The sequence below is a fragment of the Enoplosus armatus genome, chromosome 8 (assembly GCF_043641665.1).
Source record: "Enoplosus armatus isolate fEnoArm2 chromosome 8, fEnoArm2.hap1, whole genome shotgun sequence".
Lineage (NCBI taxonomy): Eukaryota > Metazoa > Chordata > Actinopteri > Centrarchiformes > Enoplosidae > Enoplosus > Enoplosus armatus.
Window position 1 is genome coordinate 9,591,216 of NC_092187.1, and position 25,293 is coordinate 9,616,508.

Here is a 25,293-nt window from a genome sequence, read left to right on the forward strand (position 1 = left end):
TACATTAATGATATTCTGACAAAACACTGTCAGTATATTAGCAACATGCTTCCTGGGAGTTGGCATTACACCACATTACTTTAACCAACCATGTTCTAATAGAAAATAGAGAAGCTGTGGATACTTAATACACTAATTCAAAATTTGCCTTCAGACTAAATAAAAAGATATTTGAATAATTATCCCAATGCAATTATGCAAAAAACCTAGAAGGTAAAATTGAAAATAAATCCGCTTCAGCGCCCCTCAATTTGTTCAGAATCAAATTAATAAATACCATCTATACCAAATGTGTTTTATGAGCAGCTTTTAACAGCAATTATGACTCAAAGGCAGTGTAAAATGATTCAAGTGTAGTATTCTCTAAAGGACCTTGGGAGGCTGTTTCTTTCACATCCCCTTGCCTTGGCAAAGCACATTAAACGACGGTGTTATGTGCATTGTTTGCAGCTTATCTTTTAGCGCTGCTGAGTATAATATTGTATAATATGATCATCTGCAAGCATTTCATAACACATCATCTGAAAAACCACTTCAATATTAAAGTGTTTGGGGTGAAAATTTAATATTCAACTTCTTTCCCTGTAATGGGTTTCTAATTGAGCCTCTTGCGTTGGGAGCCGTCTGACAGGAAAGGTTCAGTCTTAAAGAACAAATAGGCACTGTTTTTTGGACCATGGTCACTCCCAAGGAAACACTAAGGAAAAGTGTGCCTTTTCTAGCTTCCACCTCAGACACTATTGTTTCACCTTCTTCAGACGTGAAATTCTTTTACTTTTTGGCTTTAGGGGCTTCTCTTACAACAACTTAACCGCTTTCTCCATGAAACACCTCTAGGCAAACGTATTTCCTTATAAAGAGAAATGGGGGCGTGGCAGTATGCTGATTGCAAATATTGCAAATAGCGGGCATTAGAATGATTCTGATCCCCATATCTGTGTGGTGGTGAGAACAAAACTGGTCGGGGTGCATATTTCATGAATCCAACGGTAATTTTGCGTGCACACTTATTTTGTGCGCAAAGTAAAAACATTTCTACGCACATATTAGTGAGTGAGGGCCAAGGTGATGAATACAAGACTGACTTCTGCCTGAAATCAGCCTTTTTATTTGTTGTTATCATTTTTATTTCTTTATTCACAAGGGGCAGTTAACATTAACGTCAATCTAAATCTGCTAAACAGCTAATGTGCATTCAAAGCCCTAACACAGCTGAAAACAGACAAATGTATATACATGTATATACTAAAGGTTTATAAAGATATTTTGTTTTAGAAATACTTACAACTAAGAAAATGTGTTTCTTTGTCCACCATGGTTACTGATTGTTTTCTTTCCAAATAAATCATCCATGACTGATGACTCCAAAAAACTGCCTCTCCAAAGAAGACAGTGCAAGGGTACTGTATAATGACTTTCAGGGAATTGGGTTTCTCCAAATAGATGGGGAGGGGGGAATTGAAAGTATCCTGCTGATATAAAACTGTGTGCATATCTCAAAATAAAACCTTGACTTGAAAAAGACTTGCACTGACAAGTTGTCATCGTTATGCATATTCACAAAAATACAGGTTATCCAATATTATTGACTGCTAGTATCAGATGCTTCAGCTTTAATAATCACTTTTAGCACAGATAGCAATTAGAGCAATGATAGCAGATAGCAATTATGATCCCATGAATTTAAGTTAATCTATGATCATTAAAAAATCCGTCTGACCTCATCCAACACTGAGGCCTGACAAAGGAACATGAGGAGGACCTCCTTGTGGAGCTGCAGTTCGGGGAGCTATTTGTGGCTGATTTTGCTGTCAACACTCAAAGATGTGCACATATAAATTAAGGTCATATCATTTCTCTTATATGAGCATCCATCCTCGAATCCCCAGCCTGTCGTTATTTATGCCACCATGTCACAAAATGTGATCCTACGTCAGCCTTTCCTTCAATATGATGAACAGTGTGGCATGTGGAGAAGGGCAGCAGGGAGTTCGCTCTGAGGCTGAGAGTGCCGGCGAGTGCGAGCGGACAGACAGAAGGAAGAGAGCAGGAGAAAGAGATTGAATGAGAGCAGATATGTCAAGTGAGAGCGTGAGAGACAGGAAGGAGGAGAAAATGAGAGGAATGGAGAGACACAGGGAATAATTACCGAGTAGGAGGAAGGTTAAGAGGGAGGGATGGCAGGAAATAAAGACAATATATTATGAAGTTTCCATCTCCTCAATCAAGGAATAATGTAAAATACAGAGACGGAAAGGCTCAGCTGCTGGAATGGAGAGTTTAAAAAAAGAGACAAATCAAAAAAAATGGTAATGCAAACTCAACACTTTGTCCATACTTACCTGCTGTCAGTATAATGCATTAACACATGCTCAGCGCTCGCCTCTGTTACTTTGAGTTTCTTTTTTAACAGAAATACTTATCTATTAATTATTTCCAATCAAATCTATATTACTGTTTCTTATCTCTGTGTTACGCTATCGCCAATGAAAATCAATACTTCCGTCTGTTTCACATTAAAAGCCTTCCAGCAGCTCAAACAGCATTATCCTCCCCCCTTTTTTGATAGGCTTTTACTGTGAAAAGTTTGTAGGAAGTGTTGGGTTTCATTGACAGTAGCTTCACACTGAATGAAATAGTGTCACAGTACAGCTGATTGGAATGAATTAGTGAATGAAAATTGTATTTCAGAGAAGAAGAGGGGTGAAAATGACATGACAGACATTTTATTTGAGAATTTCACACATATACACGTATGCGTGAGCTGATACAAGGACATACGTTGACTCTAATAGCAAAAATTCTTATTCTGCTACTCAATAGCTCTCACCTCGGTAGCTGGGGAAAAAAAGACATGCGCACACGTTTCCCATTATGAAAAAAGCACCCACTCCTCTCCAACTCATCCCAGGCAGTAACAACTCCTATATCCCTCTCTGATGAGAGGCTATCAGTTGAGGTTCTTCTCCATTCCACTTTTTCCCTTCACTCTGAAACTCACTAACACCTGACAAATACCCATCTCTGTTTCCTCACTTTCTCTTTCATCCACTGACTGTAGATCATTTCCCCCCCCCCCCCCCCCCCCCCACCCCCACACTCCCACCTCCACATCTCGGCTCATTCCCTGTCTCCTTGTCTGTCTCTGCTTCCTCTTCACTGTCTGCATGTTCAGCCTTTCCTGACTTCATCCTCCTTTCTCATCCCTTTTTTCTTGCCCTCACTCTCGGCTTGTCTCCACGTGTGGCTGCTCGCCTTTCTGTCTTCCTCTCACTTGCTCTCTACATTTGTCTTTTTAAAATGTGAGATACTATAATGGGAAAATTTGCAGCAGAATGAACCACAGAGGCTTGTACGAGGCCATTGCCCTATTTCTTTTATTCCTCTGCCTCTCTAACACACACACACACACACACACACACACGCACTGTCTGTTTCCTTTCCGCTCCCTCTGTCTCTGCAATTTTTAGGAAATGAGGCGAGCATCAAAAGCCAATATTGAGTGATGACAGTTAACCACCATCCAGGCACAATAACAACACCGACCCAATATGTGAACAAGACAAGAACAGAAAAGTTGATGGATTCTGTAACATGTGTTCCCTTTGTTCATGACGTTCATAGTTATCTGCAGAGGGAAGGCGCTTTGTGGAAAATGTGAACCAATGCAGAGTTTTTGGACACCGGAAAATCGTGAAAATGGTTTCGTGACACTGTTGCTACTGACAACCACATCTGTGTTTGTGCTTCTCCAGCATGCCGCATAGTGTCCATTAACTGCAGTGCAGAACACAAATGCATTGTTACATAAGAGGTAATGCAAATTGAAGCAAAACAGGTCTGAACTTTGTTTTCAGGAACTGGTAAGTAGTATTAAAAAGCAACAACTTCATACTTTTTAAAGTAAAACAAACGAACTGTTCTCCATACCTAACCCTAGTTTGCATTATGCTGGATTTATTTTTAGGTTTAGGTTATTTATACTTTTAAAAAATGTATTTCAGTCAAATTTCAATTATGTATACAACAGCATTGAGTATTTGTCTTACTCATGGTGAAATTTAGTTTTCCTTTCAGTCAAAATTATTTCTGTCCTGCCTGCTCAGTGTACTCACAGTTCTTATTTGGACTGGACTGTAGGTGTAGGACACCAGGAGAGGGCAGTGAAAACTGGGGAACTCCCAGGAAAACTGGGCTGGCAGTGTCCTCTTCTCCCCACTGATGTGGCTGAGTCTTTGGCAGGAGGATTTGATGCCATATTGAAGACATTAAACTGCCTGCTGTGTAATTTCTCCCAAAGTGGGGAGTCTGGAGTCGTCCAGGCAAAGCATGCTATTCGACATTAAACTGGTATTGTCCAAAGGGGAGTTCCTAAACTGAGCTAAACACTACATTTGTTTGAATGATGGTTCCAATCAAATCATTAATGTGCTTATTGTCAGTTTAAGTCAAAGGTGGTTATTGTTGTTCTAATGTTGTTATTTTCCCTATAGTATTATTTGTTTCATAACGTTTGAGGAGTGCATAACGATATTTAGCATATTATTAACATCATACTCTGGCTTAGTGCTTTATTGATCCTTAAAATCCACAGGTCAGAGGCCACAGCAGTGTCCCAGCAGTTGGTGTTTTCATGAATTAATTCATTTTAATAACAGCTATCTGCTCTTGGTGCTGAGGCATTCAAGCAACAGCTTGAACAAGAAAAATATTTGGTTCAAAATTAGAAATGATCAAGAGGGATTTGGGGCGAATTCATCCTCTCTGCGAGTGATGCATTTTGTCAATACACAGAACAGCGGCACGCACTCGTGAATTGTATTCCTAATTAAGGCTGTTGAAGGCAACGCAGTAGTACATCCATTCAGGGATTATTATGTGTACGTGTGTGTCTGGCATGTGCGCGGCGTGATAGATGCGCCACAGCGTTACCCGGAAGCATCTACAAATGTTCCCAATTATAAGACGTGTGAAAACTGACAAGGAACAGATGACGAGGAGTGAGAGAAAGAGCAAAGCCAGAGGGAAGCAGGTAAGGCGCGACGTGTGTATTTATGTGTGTATCTGCATCGTTAGTGGTTTTACTTTGATGAGTGTGTATTTTGAGGTTATGTTAAAATATTTATACTGTACTGTTCGCCAGAAAAACCATGCTGCACAACAGAGTGATGCTTCTGTGTTGATACTGCATGTGGTATTATTCAGTGATGAGTGATGGGCTTAATGAGTGGGATACGGCCGCATCAATTTCAATAGCTCGAATTGGGCCAAAGCTAACAAAAAGTTCATGCACGCTTGTCTGTATCTGAAAAGCTGAATAACACAAACATGTCTGTGCTCGTCTCTTATCTGTACCAGCGTTCTCAGAATAGACAGCTGATGTCAAGTCACAGAAATGTCTGTGTGCTCTGCTGCCCCATGTGCCTGTTGTTGAGAAAATGTGTGACTTCAGACCCACTGAGTTGGGAAACTTGATAAAAGTGTGGCAATGTAAAGCCGTATCAAGAATGTTTGCCTGTGCTCCACTCACAAATAGCTCTGCTGGACAAAATCAATTAGAGAAACCATTTCATACCGACACAGTGGCAAGGCACAATCACAACAATGGTCGGCTTAAAAGGATTAATTGGGCTTTGCTGTTTGGTTGGGTCTTACAAATGAGATTTTTAAAAATTATGGTCATTAAAATGGAAAGATAAGATCATTTTACTCTTTTTCTTACATATATCTGGGTTCATTTTGGCCTTGAGATTATTTTCCGCAACCAATGTCATAAATATGGTAAAAGCGAAAATTCCAGCCTTGCAATGCTCCACGTTGCTCAGCTTTGACACAGACTGAGTCTTAACTTAGGTGTGTAGATGGATTCTCAGTCATGATGCACATCAAATTGGTCTCAGAAGGAAGCAGGCACACTCCTCCTCCAGAGAGAGCAAAGCTTTGCAGATACAACAAATCAAACAGGTTACCAAAGTTCCATGAAGCTTGCGGACCATGACGGTGCCCAGTGCTACGCTACTTATTCAATATCTCAGACTGCAAAACAAATTGCCGGTAAAGCATCGCTTTCCCTCACTTCAAGGCCAACCAACTGTCAGACATAAACTTCGGCGGGCTGTGAGGCATGTTACACATCGAGCTAAAATCTTTTCACAACTCAGCTCTTCAGTCATCGACTGGAGAAAATCCTACATCATGAATACCAAATGATGATCGTGGTATTCCCTCTGAGTTCTGGAGGACATGAGATATGGATAGTGGAACAAACTACTCTAGTCTCAGTCTCTCGCTAGCCATGCTATAACATTTTCATAAAGTGTATGTGTAAAAACAATGCAGCCTGCACATTTAAAGCGTTCAAAGTGGTTCATATTGTCTGTTAAAGGCAAAATGAACAGTAAATCACAACAAACTAGATGCTCATGATTGCCAGATTAATAATAATTTTGTGTTGAACGTGATGCTGGTTAATACATGAATAATAACTTGGAGTTACAACACACCTTATGTGAGGCCTATACATTTTTCATAATCAAATAAATAGTGGCTGATGTTGACAATGTTTTCTTTTCTTACAATATTTATTAGTGCAGCTGAACTTGTGAACTAATTTGCTGTCAATAATTATATCATATTATTATTATTTTTTCCCACCACACTCAACTATACACTTCTTATTGAGTATGTTGTGCTGAAAATTGCACTTGTACTCCTACACACTACTTGACTGCAATTATGAGGAGAAAAAACAAACATAACATACAGAAACAAGTCACTTTGACATTCCACGCAGTGAGATTGAATATCCGGAAACACAGAAAAACTGCCGCCTGGACCTCATGCTGCCAGCAGAGACGAGAGCGGGTCAAGGAGTTCAGATCCCAGACTGGTTTGGGAAATGTGGGTGGGGAAAGTGAACGAGTTCCTCCTCCATCAACAGCTACAGCTGAGGTTGTGTTCAACAAGCCACTTAACCCCTCGCTGCTGCAGTGGAGTGGTTCAACATCCAACAGCAGATAGCTGAGGAAGCACTGGACAACTCCCAGACGCTTGTAGAGGTGGGTAAGTGTGTGAGTGGGAAGAAGGGTGAGGCTAGGAAAGAACAAGAGTGCTTATCAACTACATCTGCATAAAAAAAAATCACGTCACCTACATGACAAATCATTATTGGGGACAAAGCCTTGTGTGCTATATTTGTTTTGTTAAATTTCATTTTAATTTATTATTTCTTTATATTTTCATATTTTACTATTTTTAAACTATTAAAATTATTTAATTTTAATTAAAATAAAAAAATAAATGATTTTTATTGAAGCTTTAATAGAACTGTTTTCTCTAGGCTTATTTTAGTTATTACTATTATTATTATTTTTCATTACCACTGGAATGCTGCCCTTTTCTCCTGAATATTGGTTGTGGGAAGAAACACATTAAACACCAGGATAGTTTTTCCACAGAAACCTTTTATTTCCATCAACAAGCCCCAAACGTACAGGCTCAAAAGGTTAATATGTCCCATAGGCCTGTGTACATTATTTATGTGTACTGACTTAACATAAAACATTCAAGAGAGATGATTATTATGAATGATTTGGGTCATAGGTATAAAACTGTCCTGTTGGATTTCAACAATGAGTAACTTGGCTGCCGCATTATGCTTTTTATCTTCTGACTCACACACGCACATACACACACAAACTCAAAGAAATAATGACTCCAATAGTCTGCTTAAAAGTTTGGCCATAACCACACAGCATCTCCAGATGCCTGTGTGACGGCTGTTAGGCTCTATAAAGCCTAACAAACCCTCTTCATCACTCCACCAAAGCACACAGCAGCAGCAGCATTGAGACTGCAACCATTCAGGTGTGCTTTAGAGCCTTATTGATTGGCTAGTGGGGAGGCGGGGAGGTGGGGGGGCAGTCTGTGGAAAACCCAGCGGGGTGCGGTGGGCTGGGCAGCAGTCAACACCGATCAGCATCTGAGCTTCAGCAGCGTTCTCGTGCATGATGGATCAATGCACACACAGTGAGCTTACCAACGCTGCCGACATATTATTTTTATTTTATCTGTATTATGTATTTATATGTGGAAATGGACTAAAAATAATTCTTTCTTAACATCTAACTATAGAGTTTTTATTCAAAAGGTTTCTGGAGTAAGACAGAAACATTTATTTCAGACATTATTTTCAGTCACTAAGTGCAAAATTAAACAAACACTCCCCTCCCATCTATAACAATTATCATGATATTTATTTGTGTGTGTGTGAAAGCAACCAAGAGGTCAACCGGTTGTCGCCTCAAGTTGAGTTCTCCCATCTAGAGAAGGCATTTAGGGGGGAAAAAAGGAAATCAGTAACTTTTTCAGCTTTCAGTGAACAGGCGAGGGCGTCTGGGTCACTGCAGGTCCGTGGCTAACAAGCTCCTAAGAGACATATTGGTTGGGGGTTGGCACTGGAGCGGTCACATTAGTCAATGTGCCATGAGAGAACGGAGTGGAAAACTCAGTGGCTGTAAAACCTTTCCTTCTCGCAAGACGAATGTACAACAAGACTGGGCATTAACCCTAAACTCTGGAACATCCACCGTCCCCATATAACCCTTAAAAAGCGCTACGCTTATATCTTTGTACTGCTGTTAACAGAGTAATGGCATCCAGAGGGGAAATGCATACATTTATACGGTAGCCTATTATACGTACAACTCTCCTGGCGTTTCTTTGTAGGAGCTGACGGCGGCTGCAGAGCTCAGGCTTTTTGTCGAATATATCCCAATCACAGAAGGACAGAAATATCTAACATTTTCAACCCGAATCAGGCACGCTTCTTATCCACATCTCTGGTTTTGAAAGACAAACAGTGATTCATGCCACGATCCACAAAGCAGATCCTCTTGTTCAGAGGCCACGCAACATTTGGAGGTGACATCACCATCACCATTTTAAATGGCAAATGTCTGACTAACAAAAAAAACAAAACTGGTTTGCCAGGTATGTTTGATCACAGTCCAAACATTTGACATTTACTGTGGATTTTTAGGAAAGCTCAAATCCCTTTCTGTGTGTCGTCACAGATAAGAACAAAAAAATAACACGGTTGTAATAGATATTAGGGCTGGGGGATGATTTAAAAGTGTTGCTTATCAATATTCAGTGGAATCATGCAAATTGTAATTAAAGCATCAGAATTAGTCACCGAAGTTCTTGTTTTACATTTATTAAGAGTTTTGTCTGATTTCTTGCTAAACATTATTGCATTGAACATCAATTTGATTAGTTTTCATGCTACTTTGTTGTGTTTGAAACCATATATAACATGGAGGACCATCTCAAAGAGAAACTGCAAAAGATTACATTAACATTAACTCTTCATGCGCTCATTTTGAGTCATACTAAACATCCCATACATGCTACTGTAGGTCTACACTGTAAAGCAACAGCCACACAGATGCCACAGCAGAAATCCTCACACTGAAATGCCACCATGTATCACTGAATAGCTGCAAGTGCACACAGTGTGCTTGATGGCATTCGTGGGTCTCTGTGTGCCTACAACTGTGTGACTATGACTACTGTTGAATTGCCATACCTAATAGAGCAACATTTTCATCATTCATGCCATCCAGGATTCATGGAAAGGGTAGGAAAAAGAAAACAGGTGGTTCCTTCTGCAATCTAAACCAGAACACTCTTGTTTGGAAAATGTAAAAAGGCAAATATAACTATGGAAAATTAGATAACGATTGAGAATGCAATACATATTCATTGCTAAATGAATATTCTTATCTTTGTGTACACTAGGTTGTGATAGTTGAACAGATGTAGGGGATAATTAGGCTCCTTGTTGCCCCATTAATGTAATAAATGACACAAAGCTCCATTCCTATAATAAATACATGTCTCTAAAGACATGCGTTACCAATGGAGAAGTCATTAACAATGAGAGATGTCATTTACAAGAGACAAAGACCATGAAATTCACGGCCGCTGCCTGGAAGTGAAGAAATTAGATTGTTAGCTGAATGACATGGGGGCATACATCACACACCAGCATACACTGGTAAAAAAATGACACTCATGCAGCATTGTCTGGTTGGCTTGAACACCACAAACGTTCACTGCACTAATGCAAGTGTACGTGTAGCCATCACACACACACACACACACACACACACACACACACACACACACACACACACACACCACTAAGTCAAAGACCGTTCAGAGAAACAAAAGAAGATTTTTCCATTTTTCTTCCAGGCATAAGTTCAGACAAAACCACCATTCACTTACAAGAATTCATGTCTGATTCCCCACTGACAAATAATGTCACAAAATGGGCCTAATTGTTGTCAGCTCGAGGCCTTTTCAGCATTTCCTGTCACTTTTTCATATTCTACGCTTTGCCTTTTCCCATTTACAGATAGCCGCTGAGAGGATTGTAAGCAGAGGACTCTGCCAGCAAGCTTGGTGATGTAAGCTGTCACTGCAATGTGTTGCTAGGCAAAGGAGTGGAGGGAGTTTCTAAGTGCCGCAGTTACTGGGTGTTGACATTTCTGTCTGCCTGCCACCAACAAGAAGTGCTGTTTCGAGTAAACATTGCCAACAACAGCGGGAGACAGACATGCAGAGGTTGGTGCTCTTTGAACCGTGACACTGCCAGGTTTTTGACCCTGCCAAGTAGCTCTATTGCTATATTTGCCCCCCATGCTATTCTACAACTGTCCTTGTCAAGCGGCTGCCAATTACTTGTCTCATTTCCACCACAGCTGACATACAGATGATAGAGAGGCTCACGGCTGTCTCACCAATGCCCAATAGAGGCTTCAGACTAAATGTGTTTCACCCTGCATCTCCTGCGACTAATGAAATATAAGCTAGCATGAGCTAATACTATAATACCAGTCAAGCATGAGAGTTGTGAGACTAGTGCGGAAGCGATCAGAGAATCAATTAGCTGATCCACAATAAATTAATCGATAACAATTGTACAATTTCCCCCCGGGGATCAATAAAGTATTTCTGATTCTGATTCTGATTCTGAACAATTTGTAAAATCGAGTAATCGTTAAAGTAATTGAGGCAAAATGATGGTGGGATAAAACAAGAAAATGAAGACGCCACCTTGCGCTCTAAGAAATTGTGATGAGCATTTTTCTCTATTTCCTGGACTATATCATTCATCTCAAAAACCACGGACAGATTCATTGACACTTCATTCGTTCTACTATGGATTTACTGATTGTTAGACGTTGGTGGAAAATATACAGTCGAGACGGCAGGTCTGGTGTAAAACCTCACATTTAACATTAGCTGGAACAATTCGGTATTAAACGTATTAGTCGTTGTGCTGGAAATTTTTCCTTTTGGCGAGTTATCTGTGGTAATAAGAAAAGAAAACCTCCAAACAACAGAGATGTATCCTTTGGAAATGATTTATGGAGAAAAACAGACAAGGACATTCCTCTCAGGAACCCTCATTCATTTGTGAGCTGACATGAATTTAACAGAAACAGCCAACCAATGAATTAGCGGTATGACATCAGGGAGCTGACTGAGTGGACTGGAGAGTGTCCTATATTCAAAATAGCGCAGTGGAGCAGCCAATTCGGCAGCTTGGTCACAGGTCAACAACAGTAGCGTCTCAGCTAAATCAAGGGGGTCCTCTCAGTTATAAACAGCTTCTTGTAATGGATACTACACTGTAGCATCCCCACTGGGGTCAGTGTCATTTCACAGACTACATGTTGGAGTGTGTGTTTGGTGTTTTATGAATAAAGAAGCTTCTTGTGTTGAGTGCAGCATGCTCAAGCAGCAGTCCATGTTTTAACAAAGAGACAAAAGAGTTCGCCCTCACTACAACCTCGAGTCGCTGAGTGGGACATGTTTGGTCAAGGTTATACACAACAGGCAAATCACCCTCTTAGTGCTCTTGAGCTCTGTGGACCTGATTTAGTAACACAAGTCTGTTTCTACTCCACCTGTGTCCTAGTTGGTAGCCCTAAATATGTCCAGTGAATATGCTTGCCTCAAGAGCCTTCATCTCCCTACAGTCCAGTCCAGTTCTCTCCTTCTCGCCATCCTTCACATATTCATACATCGTGCATTTTCTAATATTAGCGTGAAGTTGTTCAACATCTTAATGGAAACACTGGCTTTTCATCATGTGCTAATTGCACACATAAAACACTCAGGATGCATTTTGGGTACTGTAGTTGGAGAGTCTAGTTTGTGCCCTCCAGCATGGACGAAGGAAGCCAGCAATAGAGAAAACAGCTGTGTGTCTCTTTGTAAACAAGCTTAGGGTCTGACCTGGCATCATTAATCCCTCTGCAGTGGGTTTGCAGGCCCGAGGCCCCACAAACCCGCTCTTTTTAGGTCTGGTGTACTCTCCGTTACTGTGTCACTTTGCCTTTCTCCCTCTTTAGATCTCTCGCTCTCTTTCACCATTTCTCTGGCTGTCTCTCCACCTCTCTAGCTTTAGATCACCCCTGTGAATCGCCTCCCTGTCACTCCGGGCTCTCCTTCACGTCAAGGATACTCATGCAACAAGTCAGCATTTTGCGGGAGTCAAGGGCTCCTTGTCTTGTTTTTTTGTTTTCTGTCAGTTTACCTTTCCAGTGGAGAAGTTGTCATTTGCTGTCCCTCTAACCTTCCTGGCATGTCCTTAGTGCTGTCTGTCTTGTGCCTTGATTGTACCTTTCTTGTATCTTATTTCCTGCGTGATATATTTCATTTCGTCCTATGAGTGATTGTTGATTAGTTAGATCTTGATACACTTGTCTGTATTATCTGTACAGTCATTTCAGACGAAGAGCTGTTTAAATAAATGAACTGGAACTTGTTGCAAACTATTACCCTGAAAATAAATATCCTCCATTTGCCCATAATGGTAAATGGAGAAATGGTAATGTTCAATAGGTACCATTCCTTAGAGGCAAGACAGCAGCTTTTACTTTAGAGTTATGGATTAATGAAGGGCTTTAATACCAGTTCAATAGGTGATTCAGAGAAGGCACAGCTCAGATTCCCTTTTCATCAGCTCTTCATCTTCATACAAAAAAATTAATAACTTGTCAGCAGAGCTATTGTAATACCTTCATGCTGGAGTTTAAGGACAGTGTCCCCCCCACCAGGGCTAATCTTACACTGTTACATTTTATCTACCAAAGATCTGCAGGGAATTTGTAATTAACTTTTTGTTGACCCATTAATAATACGAGCACCTTAAAAACAATCAAATACAATAGCTCTGCTGTAAATACAATCTTTATAAAGCTTATAATATTTCCAATTGTGTCACAGAGGGGTTGAGCTCATAATTACATTGTTATATATATTGCATTATATTGTATGGTGTTTTTGAAAGTAGTATGACAACACCACATAATATATCCTCAAAAATGACTGTAGAGTTGGATCAGCAACTCTATGCCTCTCTGCTCTGAACAGAAACTGAGCATTGTGAGCTTCACAGAGACGGATTCATTGTAGACTTACTGTATCTGATTGCATTAGCCTTTATTTTGCAGCACTAATAATAGTGATAGTAATGGCAAAGAAACAAAGAGTGCGTTTGTCCAGATAAAACATAGATGAACTACAGTAAACACACACAGGCTACTGACAGTGGACATTTTGGTGTCTTACGGAATAATGTCCGACTAGTTTTCTGACAATCAACTAATTGACTAATTGTTTCAGCTCTAATCTGTGTATATTTATATTGTATTTATTTATACAGAATATGCACAACCAAATGATAAACAGACTGAAATGCAAATTGCATCAGCCACACTGTAGCTGTTAGTTTTAACAAGATTGGGGTGTATTATACCTTTAAATATAAATTGAAACAGCTTCCATTTACAGAAATCATTTTCCTCTTTTTTCGTCTCTCCATCTGACTTTCGTCTTGAGTTCTCCTCATATCTCATCTTCCTCTGACTCTATTTCAATTGATTGTTCCCTGTCCCTTCTGTCCACCCGTCTCTTTTTACTGCTATGTCCTCACTCTCTAAACAAGAATAGGCCGCTCTCATTCGGCCTGTGCATGTTCGTGTTGGAGGGGTTACCATACAAATTAGAGAATGACAGCTTCTCCTCTCCTCCTCTCACCTCTTTCCCCCAAAGCCATGCAAAAACTGCAATTAGCCTAAATCAAATGATGGAAGCCAAATGAAAAATCTCAGCAGACTACTTCCGCAGTTGCACTGCCAAAGGATGACAGTGTGCATAACAACACTTAAATCACTGATCTACACTGACACAATCCTGTGCCAGCTAATGATTCCCCTACCAACTCTGTCAATAACACAAGCACATCTCATTGGGTGTGATATAAGTGCCCTGACACTGAATTCAAAAGATAAAAGTGTGGGAGATTTATTGACAAAACAGACTCTGTACCTCCTTAGCCTCGCCATCTCATCATTTAGAGTCTATGACAGACCATTTGTGAAGATTTAAAGACTTGAAAGCCTGACTGAAGTCAATCTGACGCCTTGTGTGTAGATTCTAATTACATTGGTGGCTGCTCACACCTTTTCAGAAAAAGAGGGAGAGACAAAGGGTGTCTGGGGACAGACGATCTGATGAATTAAGCTCTATAAAGGGTATATTGGCTTTATAGGTGGAGTATCATGGGGGCAAATGAGGGCCTCTGATCTGTTCAGCCTCAAGATGCAACATCACAAGCCAGATGGTCAATTTTGTCTCCAACAATAAGATCTACAAAGCAACAATGAATCAGATTGTAGAAATAAATGGTTATAGCCTACGAAAGGTCGTCCATCCTAAATTAGGGCCAAGCAGTTTCAGCAAAATGACCTGTTAACTTTGATCACTCTCTTTACCAAATAAAACTGTAAGAAATTAATCTTTAAAACCAGACAGACTTTTTCTTGTTACTGCTTTGCTTGTAGTTGTAGGATTTGGGATGTGAGAGTTCTTCGAAGAGATACAGAGTACTGATAAGTATGAAGGAGACATTTCTATGATTAAGTGTCCACAGCCATGCTAGCAGCTCTGTGAGGCTGCACTTTGTCACAGCAGTGCTTCAAGCTAAATGCTAAGTTTACATGCTAAAATACTCGTAAAGACGATGCTGATGTTTAACAGGTATAATGTTTACAGCGTTCACCTTCTTAGTTTAGTTTGTTAGAATGCTAACATTTGCTGATTAACACTTAACACTAAGTACAGCTGAGGCTGATAGGATTGTTATTAGTTTTGCAGGTATTTGGTTATAAATCAAAGTCTTGAACAAATGTAATGGGGAACACCAAAGTTATTACAGTTCATCCAGTTGCCATGAAATGTCTGAGCCAAGTTTCATGGCAATCTATCTGGCGTTCAAAACTACAAATGTGAACCTCATGGTGGTGGCTCGAGGAAAAGTCTGGGGATCATCAAAATCATCAGGATTCATCCTCAGGAGAACATGAAGTCAATACAAAAAAATGGTGCCAATGTAGTAGTAGGTGTTGAAATATTTCACTGTAAAGGTAAATTTGACCTGCTGGTGTACAAGTATCCATTTAGCTCCGTATGAAATATTTTATTGCACTACTGTTAATTGAAACAACATGACACATTGGTGCCAGTTAGGATTGGAAATGCATAGAATATGTTTTGAGCTTTGAGAGGAATGAACATAGCTTTTCAAGTTAAAAGGACCAGACTTAGTAAAAAATAACTCCTATTTGAGTAGGCTGATGGCTATTGGGAAGAAGCAGACAGTAACCTTATACCCATATATATGGCTCTTTAAAAGACACATTTACACTCTCCGTCCTCAATCTTAGATCCACTGCTGAATTGGTTTTAGCAACCAAGCATCAGCAGGTAACCGTGATATCTGGAGTTTGTGAGTTTAGTGCCCAGCGCTGTTGTGACAGCCTGCCATTTTAGTCAATCACTTATCAGAGCGCGACTAAAGGCTAAGGCTCTGAAGTGAACTCAAGCTGGCTTAGCCAAGCGAGTGTGCCATTTTCCGGATAAGAGGCAAAGAAGAGTAGAGGTCAAAGCTCCATGGCTGACCTGGAACAATCCTGTCATCTCCTCAGTGGCTGCCACAAATTGCAGAGCTGGGGGTGAGGGCAAGTTTGGGCAAAGCAGAGCCCTTTGAGAAGAGCGGGAGAACGAAACGGTCTCAACTGATAAGCCATGGCATGACTCCAAATTGTACTTAATTCTGCTGTCACATTGTGGACGAGAATGTCACAGGATCTTGTTAGATACACCAAAGCTCAACTAATTTTCATACATGCCGCACAGAAGCATGTGTCTGAGACAGAAGGGAGAAGAAGAAAAATACATCAGTCCACCCACACTGACTAACCTTTAAACAAATCACAGGGCGCAAAAAAAAGCCTGGAACAGAGATGCTAAAAACAAGTTGAAGGAGTGAGGAGCTGCTACACAAACAGGAATCTTAATTATGAGAATGCAGAAAACACAACAGCATGAGAAGAAAAGAAACACCTGAAGTTGACATTTGGAGAGAAGGAACGAGAATACAAACCACATTCCTTTCAAACAGAAATCCCTAAGGGGAGAGAGAGAGAGAGAGAGAGAGGATGAAGGAAGGAAGAAGAATGAGATGGAGACAAAGGGTACGGAAAAAGTCACTCCTTTTCTTTAAATAGGAAGTAAAGCTGAATCTTCTTCCATCACGTAGCAATTGACAGTTAGCTGAGACAAAAATTGACTGGAGGAAAGACAGATTGACTACTTCATATAATGCTATGAAGTATTAAATTTTACCTGACAGAGCGGAGCCCTGAGTCTACAAAAGGTGGAGTTGCTTAGTATTTCTGAAAAAGTCCAACGGGGTTTCATGAAAGAAACAAACATCAAAACACCGCAATCGAAGAGAAGGCTATAATGTCTGACTTTGCCAAAGCAGCTCAATAACAGAAAATTTCCATCATCAAATAAAAAACTCCTCCATGTTTTAAAAGACTTAGAAAGCTTTAGGATTATGCATTATTTCCATGCTTTGAGTGAACCTTGTTTTGCTGGTTTGTTGGTATTAATTGCATTATAAAACTGTATCTTCCAGAGCAAACACAGTTTATATTTCCTCAGTAATCCAGGAACAAAAAATTGATTTACAAGAACCCGAAGCTTGCTGTAACTACATATTTGATTTGCTGTATATCAGTGATTTGTTCTTCCCAGAGAGATTGCAGTCTGGTAATCAAACAGTAATTTGTAACATTACTCTGCCTGTTTGTATTTCATTTCCAAATTCATTAGGCAACAAATATGTTCAACAAATTGCTTTTGGCAATATCAACAAAGATTGTCACTCTGGATTACACCTTCAACACTGACAGACAGAGAAGAAACACACTTTCAGTCTCGGTGCCTCATATTATTTGCAGAGGTTTGTGTGTTGCCGTTGGTTTGAGTGTTGGCACCGCAGCTTACTTAAGATTACCTTTGTTTGCTGAAACTTGCTTGTTTGAAGGATGACGGTGCAGACAGTGTGACACAAGGCCGGGTAGTCCATGACCATATACATGAACAGTAAACCAATCAGTTCACTGACTGCCTGACACTAGCTGTCTATTCAGTGGCATCCTCATATAATCAAATGCTTTTTCATTCACTGCCACCATTGTGGTAGGGCGATGCAACACATCAGCGATCAATACCAATGTTGGCAAGCCGAGCATAAAAGATACCAAGGTCTCATTTGTCGGCGGAGTCTGAGCAGTAGGAATTGCATGGGACAACTTCAGCGGTGTGGAGAGCTTAGCATCCGTTTAGCAATGAGGATCAATATCAAAATAGTCACCCTGATTACATGCATGTTGTATGGTGTATATGACCTCATGAACACATGGCTTTCTAGCTCAATGATGGGATAGGTTGAAAGAGTAAGAGTAGCAATGCTTTATTGGATACATTATGCACTTGCACAATAATAAAACAAACCGAACTTGCTTGTACGCAGCCAAAAAGGTGTTAAATACTGTTTGGAGGCCAAAACGTGGGATTAAAGATGGTGAAATTAATCTTCAACAGTGGGAGCCTCCAAAAACTGCAGGTTGTCTATGAAACAAGAACTGTCAATAGTTTGGGTACTGTAATGTATGTCACGTTGAATGTAGGCCACAAATAATTACTTCACATACAAAGTTATGATTTCCTATGCCTTCTTCTGTCTTATGGACAATGTCTACTAGATACACTCACATATGAATTCATGTGATAAAAAGACAAAGAAGAAGAAAAGACTGTGCTGATCAAAACAGGTCAAACTGCTAAATTTTACATCATTGATCATCATCAAACAGTAAATGACAGCTAATGTTATTATATATTTACCACATGTCCGTGTCACCTTTAGATGCATGGCTTTCCTCTCGCATGTGCACCTTACAGCTGTTAATATGAGCGGTCATCTATTTCAATAAGGCAGCCGGCATCTCCCTTGGTGGGGGAGATAATGTTTGGAGAGAAGACCCAGCTGCAGTCCAAATCAGAGCCATTGATTTGGCCCTCAGCTCTACGGGACAGTTAGGCTCCCAGAGGAGACACCACAAGGGCAATTGCAGGACTCAGCTGGCCTCTTGGCCCCCTGCATTAATAATCATTCCAATTAGACAGAAGAAGTCCAGATGCTCATCTGGTTACATAATGTTTCTTCCATCCTATTTGTGCCCCCAAGTTTAACTTGACTGACAGGCACCTGGATTTTCAGACGCTGCATATTGCATACCACCTCAAAACCACTAGAGTTAAGCCACCTCAAAAGGAGGCCATTTGAGGTGGTTTCACTCTAATGGTCTATTTCATTCTTGTGACTTGTTTCTCCATGTGTATTAATTCAACGCCTCCATCAGCGAGTTCACTTGAGGATAAATAATCGCATTACCTGCTGCCTCCCAGCCAGTCTCGGATTGTGGGAGGGAACACAGAGACAAAAATTTGTCACGAGTTTAACTCTCACAATTGTCTTTTTCGTTATAAACTCACTCCAAAACACTGTCTACCTTTATGACAAGCACAGCTAGATCTTGAGAATGTGAAATGGGGATGTTTATGGCTGTGCCTGCAGAGGGTAAGGTCCCCTTGTGACTTCAGACACATTTTTTGAAGTAGGATTCCTCTTGTGTTGTGAGGCCTTTTCATTATCCAGCAGAGATGGTGACAGCATATTTTACATTTTCCATACATCTTTCTTTGTGGCGTCTCCTCACAGGATACCACATCAAAAGCACTTCACAGCCAAAACAACACTTTTTATGCTTCAGAAGACCAGAAAAGAATACTTGTCTGATATTGCATAGCACTACCAAGTGCCTCAACAACGGCAGGATTACTGATCTGTCTAGCAGCATGTTTAGCTCGCGAATCTTATGTGTATCAATGTTTCAGGCCTATTTTCTCATCATTTTCTATGCATGTCTTAGCTTAATATCTGCGCTGCTAGTACAGAGGGAAGGCCAGAGATTTTTGTGTATGTGACAAAGTGTAATCTTCAATCATCTGCTCACTATTGTGCACCCTACTGCTTCATCCTCTTAAGAATACTTCCATGCTGTTTAGCTTCAGCTCTTAATAGCCTCCACACAACAAAGGATATTAACACGCCATGCTCCATCTGTACGATTATCACTTAGTATGTTTCAAGTACGTTTCACAAGCAAATTTTGAGGGTATTATGCATTTGCTTTGCTGCTTTTCTGTTTTTGCAAATTGAATATCTTTGAACTTTGAACTGTTGGTCACACAAAAGAAGCAATGTGAAGACGCCGCCTTCGGCTTTTGGAAATTGTGATGGACTTTTTCACCTATTCTTACATTTTATAGACTAAAGACTAAGTTATTTGCAGCCCTATTATGTTTCGAAAACTAAATATTGATATGAATATGTAAAAATGGGCCGACATGTTTTGTTGCAATCTGAAGCTTGTGACTGCATATCTGAACTAGTTTCAGCTGCTCTCTGTGTTATGGCACTTTGGGTTAATATGATTTGGGTTTTGATAGCAATGAATCTGCAGCTGAACTTCTCCAGCCTGATCCCTGCATTAGCCCTGCAATCGTCTGATGTCTGCAGCCTTCTCCATGTAAGCTCTGATTAAGCCATTCGTTACACCCGGGCCCTAATTTGCACAGCGCTTCCCTCAAGTGCAATTTGCGCCTACTTTTAAAAACTAAAACATGAAGGATGGATCAAAAACAAAACACTTGTTTAGTCAAGGGAAAGATGCAGCCAGAAATATCTGTGTTTATCTTTGATGTTAGGTGTTTATTCCTTTTCCCATTAAAAACATGGAAACTGCACTTCAGGCCAAGTTTATGCTTTATAAATGTCGGCCTCTGTATTTTCACGCCAAGACTGAGGAGTGATGAGAGGCCTGTTTTCATTAGTGGCAGCTGATCCTCTCTCGGCCTATCGGGTGATGTTTGTTATCTTGTAGAAGACAGCTGGAGGATCAGATAAGACCGTCTGTCAACTGATATACAGATTGTCTGCTTTCTGTCGAATTACAAATGGCATGTCTGACTGATTAACTAGTCATCAAGTCTCTGCCTGACTACCAAGATCATAAAAAGGATATATCCCCCATGAAATGAATCATACATGTCAATAGTTTTGATAGCTAAACAGCACCATGAGGGCTCTTAAAGCCTATAAACAAAGTGACTGATAGAAGCTAGTGCTGATACTTAAAGAAACTTGAATTAAACCTGACTGTTTCTGTTCTGACCTACAATATCTAAGGGTCAATGTGCTTACAGTCACCAATCCTACCCTGACAAATGGTTTGTGATTTCACTCCACCACTTCACTCATGCAATGTTTCAGTTCAGTTTATGTTCAAAATGAAACATGATCTGACTTGACTCCATACTTCTAGTGCTTAGGGAAAAAAACTCCCTTCAGCCTAAACGCCAATATCAAGGTCAATAACAATTTACATTTTGTTTGAAAACACAGGAACTGCAAACCCGATTCAGATATTTCATTACCATCTCACCACCTCTCATCCTTCATGTGTGGCAGCAATTCATGTGAAGCATCTTTTGACAGCTTGTGCATAAAATCCAAGCACTTGGCTGTATGCTAAGCGTTATGAAAAACAGCCTCTTTTCAGTATTTAACATATTTTAAGTGGAAGTTACCACAGGGACCCGAAAAGAGTCAAGACTGACAGAACCATTGGCACATCCCGAGTGAATGGCATCATTAACGCTTGGCTGGAGCATTGGCAGCTGGGCATTGATGGTCCGTTTCAGCATGTGACTGGGGAGTTGGGGGCGAGGGGACAGGGAGGAGGGGGTGGCTGTTGCACTGCTAATGTGATTCAAACACGCCCTTTTCATAATAGGGCTTGTCCCTGTGCCAGGGGTAGCGGGTGGCGTAAACTAGTGGGTGATTACGTTAAACAAATGACTGCCTCATTAGAGTGCCCCAGAGTGTCTCGTGCATATATACAAACAGAGACACACACACACACAAACACTGTCCTATGATTTCCCTCTCTTTCTCACACACACATGTACACACAAACATTTGGACATTTACACTGACATAAGCATTAGGGTTGGCTTTGTACACAGAAAAGGGCAGCGCACAAAGGCAATACTCAGGAGGGTACAAGCTCCATCCAATAGACTAATTAACATCTCCCAATTACACCAGCCAACGCTCCGTGGTGCTCCAGTTAGCTTTGGATGATACTGCACAACTCAACAGAATGTGTCACTATCAACGTCCATGTCCAAACAACATCTGAGCCGCTCCCCTAAAGCCAAGCTAATGACTGCAATTAGCATCATTAGATTTTCCAGCTCAGGCCTCAGCTGGTGTAAAGTTGGACAGACATTTCATGTTTTTTCTGCCACAAAGCTCAATGTATGAAAATTAGGGATAATGATTTAGCTTGTTGTTTATGCAACAGCATAATGTGAGAGGCCCTTAATTACTTGACCTGATTTGCCCTGGACCATCTATCCCATACTGCCTCCGAGAGATGCAGAGTATGGCGTAATCACAGTGCTCAGAGATACAATATTGCAAAACAATGCAAAGACAAGTGAGGCTCCAACTAGGAGATCCATTCATTCATTCATTCATTCATTAGTCAATGAAGATATATAGTATATATATATAACATAAAAATAGTGACAAATGTCCATCACAATCATCCTGAGCACAAGGTAACGTCTTCAAATTTCCATTCAAAGCCCAAAAGATATTCCATTTATAATGATACGAAACAGACAAAATCAGCAAATCCTGACAATAGGGAAGCAGCACCAGCAAATGTTCAACACTTTTTCTGCTTCTGTGTCCTGGTGTGGCAAGTCTGATTTGGTTCTTTGGATCATGCAAATGTGATGGGTATTTCTGCACTCAGAGCGCAGATATTAGCCCTTAAAACTGTGGGTGGCAGCAAGCTTTCAAACATAAGCCCCTCGGAGGACACATTAACTACTGGGAGGATACCCAGAAAAACCACAGTGAGCTCACTGACCGGCGGAGAGGAACATCGCCGATTTTATTCTGAAAAAAATGAGGTGGTTGTAGAGGGGAGGAGGGTAACCTTTGCCCACTGGGACATTGGTCTCAGTACAAGCTGAGCATCTGCCACCTGACCATTAGCTAAATAATGCATGGAGCTTGTGTGAGGCCTGTCACAACCAGCCTCTTACTCATTACTGCTGCTGAGTGGTGCGAAAAGTCAAGTCAGCAAATGCGCTGGAGCAGGAGAGACATGGCAATGCACACAAACATGCACGAAACCACACACAGAAACACACATGCAACAGAGGCTTATGGTGAAAGCTCGCAGACATCCACGGATTAAGAGAAGGTTCTTGAGATTATGTGGAAAAACTAAGTGTGGGCAGATTAAGCCCACTACCAAGAATATGAGCAAAGTTTAGGACATGCGAAGTTCATCCGTCAATCTCCATCGCAGAGACAAGATTAAACAGCATGTCTATCAAAATAAGAGACTGAGTGTGTGCATGTTTCTGTGTGGATGTATATTTGTCTGTCTCACAGCTAACACAGGCCTTTGAGCATTGAACAGCAGGATAGACTTGCAGTATATCCACATCTCTGCAGGCCCAAAAGTCACAGTGACCCAGGTCTCCCATCAGAAGCCTGTTACACCGCAAAGGCCATTTTACTCCCAGAATAGCAAATCTGGGGAAATGTAATCTTTGAAGCTTCAGCTAAAATAGCCTGACAAAGTCATTTTCTGGCAGAGCAGTAGAAGGAAAGCTCAGACAGCGGAGCTAAATTTCAAAGGACTTACTTTTAGACCAAAGAGGGGGGGGGGGTTACATTATTGGTTCTTGGTCTGACATTACTGTTATATTGGTTGACCTAAAGCACAGTGCTTGTTGAGTACATGGCAGTCCCTGGCAGACTTCCAAAGGTAGGACAGCTGTTGGTTTGGTAAGACAGGGACGCCAACCACAGTTGTGTTAATGGCTAGTTGCTAGGCCAGTGTCATTACCTAGTGAGGTAAATAATATATATAATAATAATAAGGGAAATAATTCATCTCTCTATTGATTATGTTTGCCGCCAATGGATTCACATTTCAATCAAAGTTCAAAAAAAAAAAAAACAATGGTGAAAATGGTCATCACAGGTTCCCAAAACCCAAGATGAAATCTTCAAATAACTTATTTGGACCTGATAACAGTCCAAAACCCAAGGTATTTAATTTATATTGCTATAACAGAGAAAAGCAGCAAATCATAATATTTGAGAAGCTGGTAAGAGATAATGTACATGACCACAACTGTGTAACTGAGCACTCCACAGCAGGACTCTTATCAAAGTGCCCCTATCCCCCTGCCACTCTTTTTGCCCATGGCTTTCATCAACTCCCTCATGCTCTGCATAATTAATAATTGGGTAAGGCCTTATCATGTGGACATGGGAATTGATTTGATTTAACCTTGGTTTAACTGGGAGAATGTCCCGAGACACTGGCAGGAGGCTCGCACATCGGACATGAATTGTAAGGAGACTGACGGAGAAGCAGTGGGAGTTTGATAACCACCATCAGCTGCAGCTCTCTCAATCTGGCAAGGTGTCGGCACGAGACAACAAGACTACTGCTGCCACAGGAAAAGGTCGCACGGTTGTCTGGTGTTACTACATATGCACATGAACACTTATACAAGCACACACGCACACTAGAGAACAAATACAAAAGCACATGTGCAAACAGGTATGGACCGCCATCTGTACCCACATACACCCAGCTTCATCTGATCTGCACCATTGAGCAAACCATCTGTTCAGGACTCCGCAAAATATCCAGTGATATGACTGTAATAAAATAAGACAGAGCTTTCAGTTGTTTTCCCTCAAATGTTCGCATTTCTGACAGAGAAAGATGTGATGGTGTTATAACTCCCAATCTAGGCAGCACTTCAGTCAGACCACGGACACAATAATACATTGCACAGGTTACAAATGTCGAGAGCTCCTCTATTAAAAAAAGATGAAAGAACACTGCTTCTTTTCCAATGAAGCCAAATCTCAAGACAAAATAGTAAAAATTAGATTTTAGTTGAGGGTTTTAGGAGGATGCAGACCTGCTTTGCCAATATATAAATACATAATTAAACTAAATTCTAAAAGCACACTGTACAACTAGCTCACACCAGAACACAACTGACCCACTAAACCCAGCGAGCAGGTGTGCTGTGCCGGCATGCCGCAGCAGTGGTCTAAAAAACTGGATGAAAACATAAAACCAGCTACCTACAAGAAAACATCTTACATCTTGCTCAGAAAGCAGTTCAAAAGGTTGCTTAGACTTCCCAAGTGTCTTGCCTAATAGACTGTGTATATGCACTGTGTCTCCGTGCACCAGGAGGAGCAGATGACAACGGCCTTTTCTGAAACCCAAACAACTGTTTTTTGGACGTCAAATCCTTTTTGGACATGAGAGGGAACAATTGCAGAGAAACCAGACAAAACAAACCCTTTACATGTCAAAAGTTAAGTAAAGAAAAGTGAACATGATGTCTCTCGACGTTCAAGTCGATATTCCTTTTGAGGCATCTTTTTTTTTTTGAGCAGATATTCTTTTGACAAATCTTTTTTTTTTTTTTTGCCCATGCAGTTTTCAGCATGCAGCATGTTCAGCAACAACAAGTCCGTCCTAGAAATGTCAATGTGCCAAAATGAGACTGTGGGATCACAGTTAATTTTTCGCTTGGTAATTCCTAAAGCCTGTAGCGACACTGAAAAGAAGGTTTCAGTGTGAGTAAATTGAGTTGGGCAACAAAATG

At 40.7% G+C, this 25,293-nt stretch overlaps 1 protein-coding gene across 1 annotated transcript in view; it reads right to left on the bottom strand.

The window, feature by feature from the left end:
* The window catches only part of kazna (kazrin, periplakin interacting protein a), a 103,288-nt gene that overhangs the window by 50,318 nt on the left and 27,677 nt on the right, over positions 1-25,293 (bottom strand). The window contains exon 5 of the mRNA XM_070910078.1: positions 5,141-5,185. Within this exon, the coding sequence (XP_070766179.1) occupies positions 5,141-5,185 (45 nt within the window). The remainder of the gene's footprint in view (positions 1-5,140; positions 5,186-25,293) is intronic.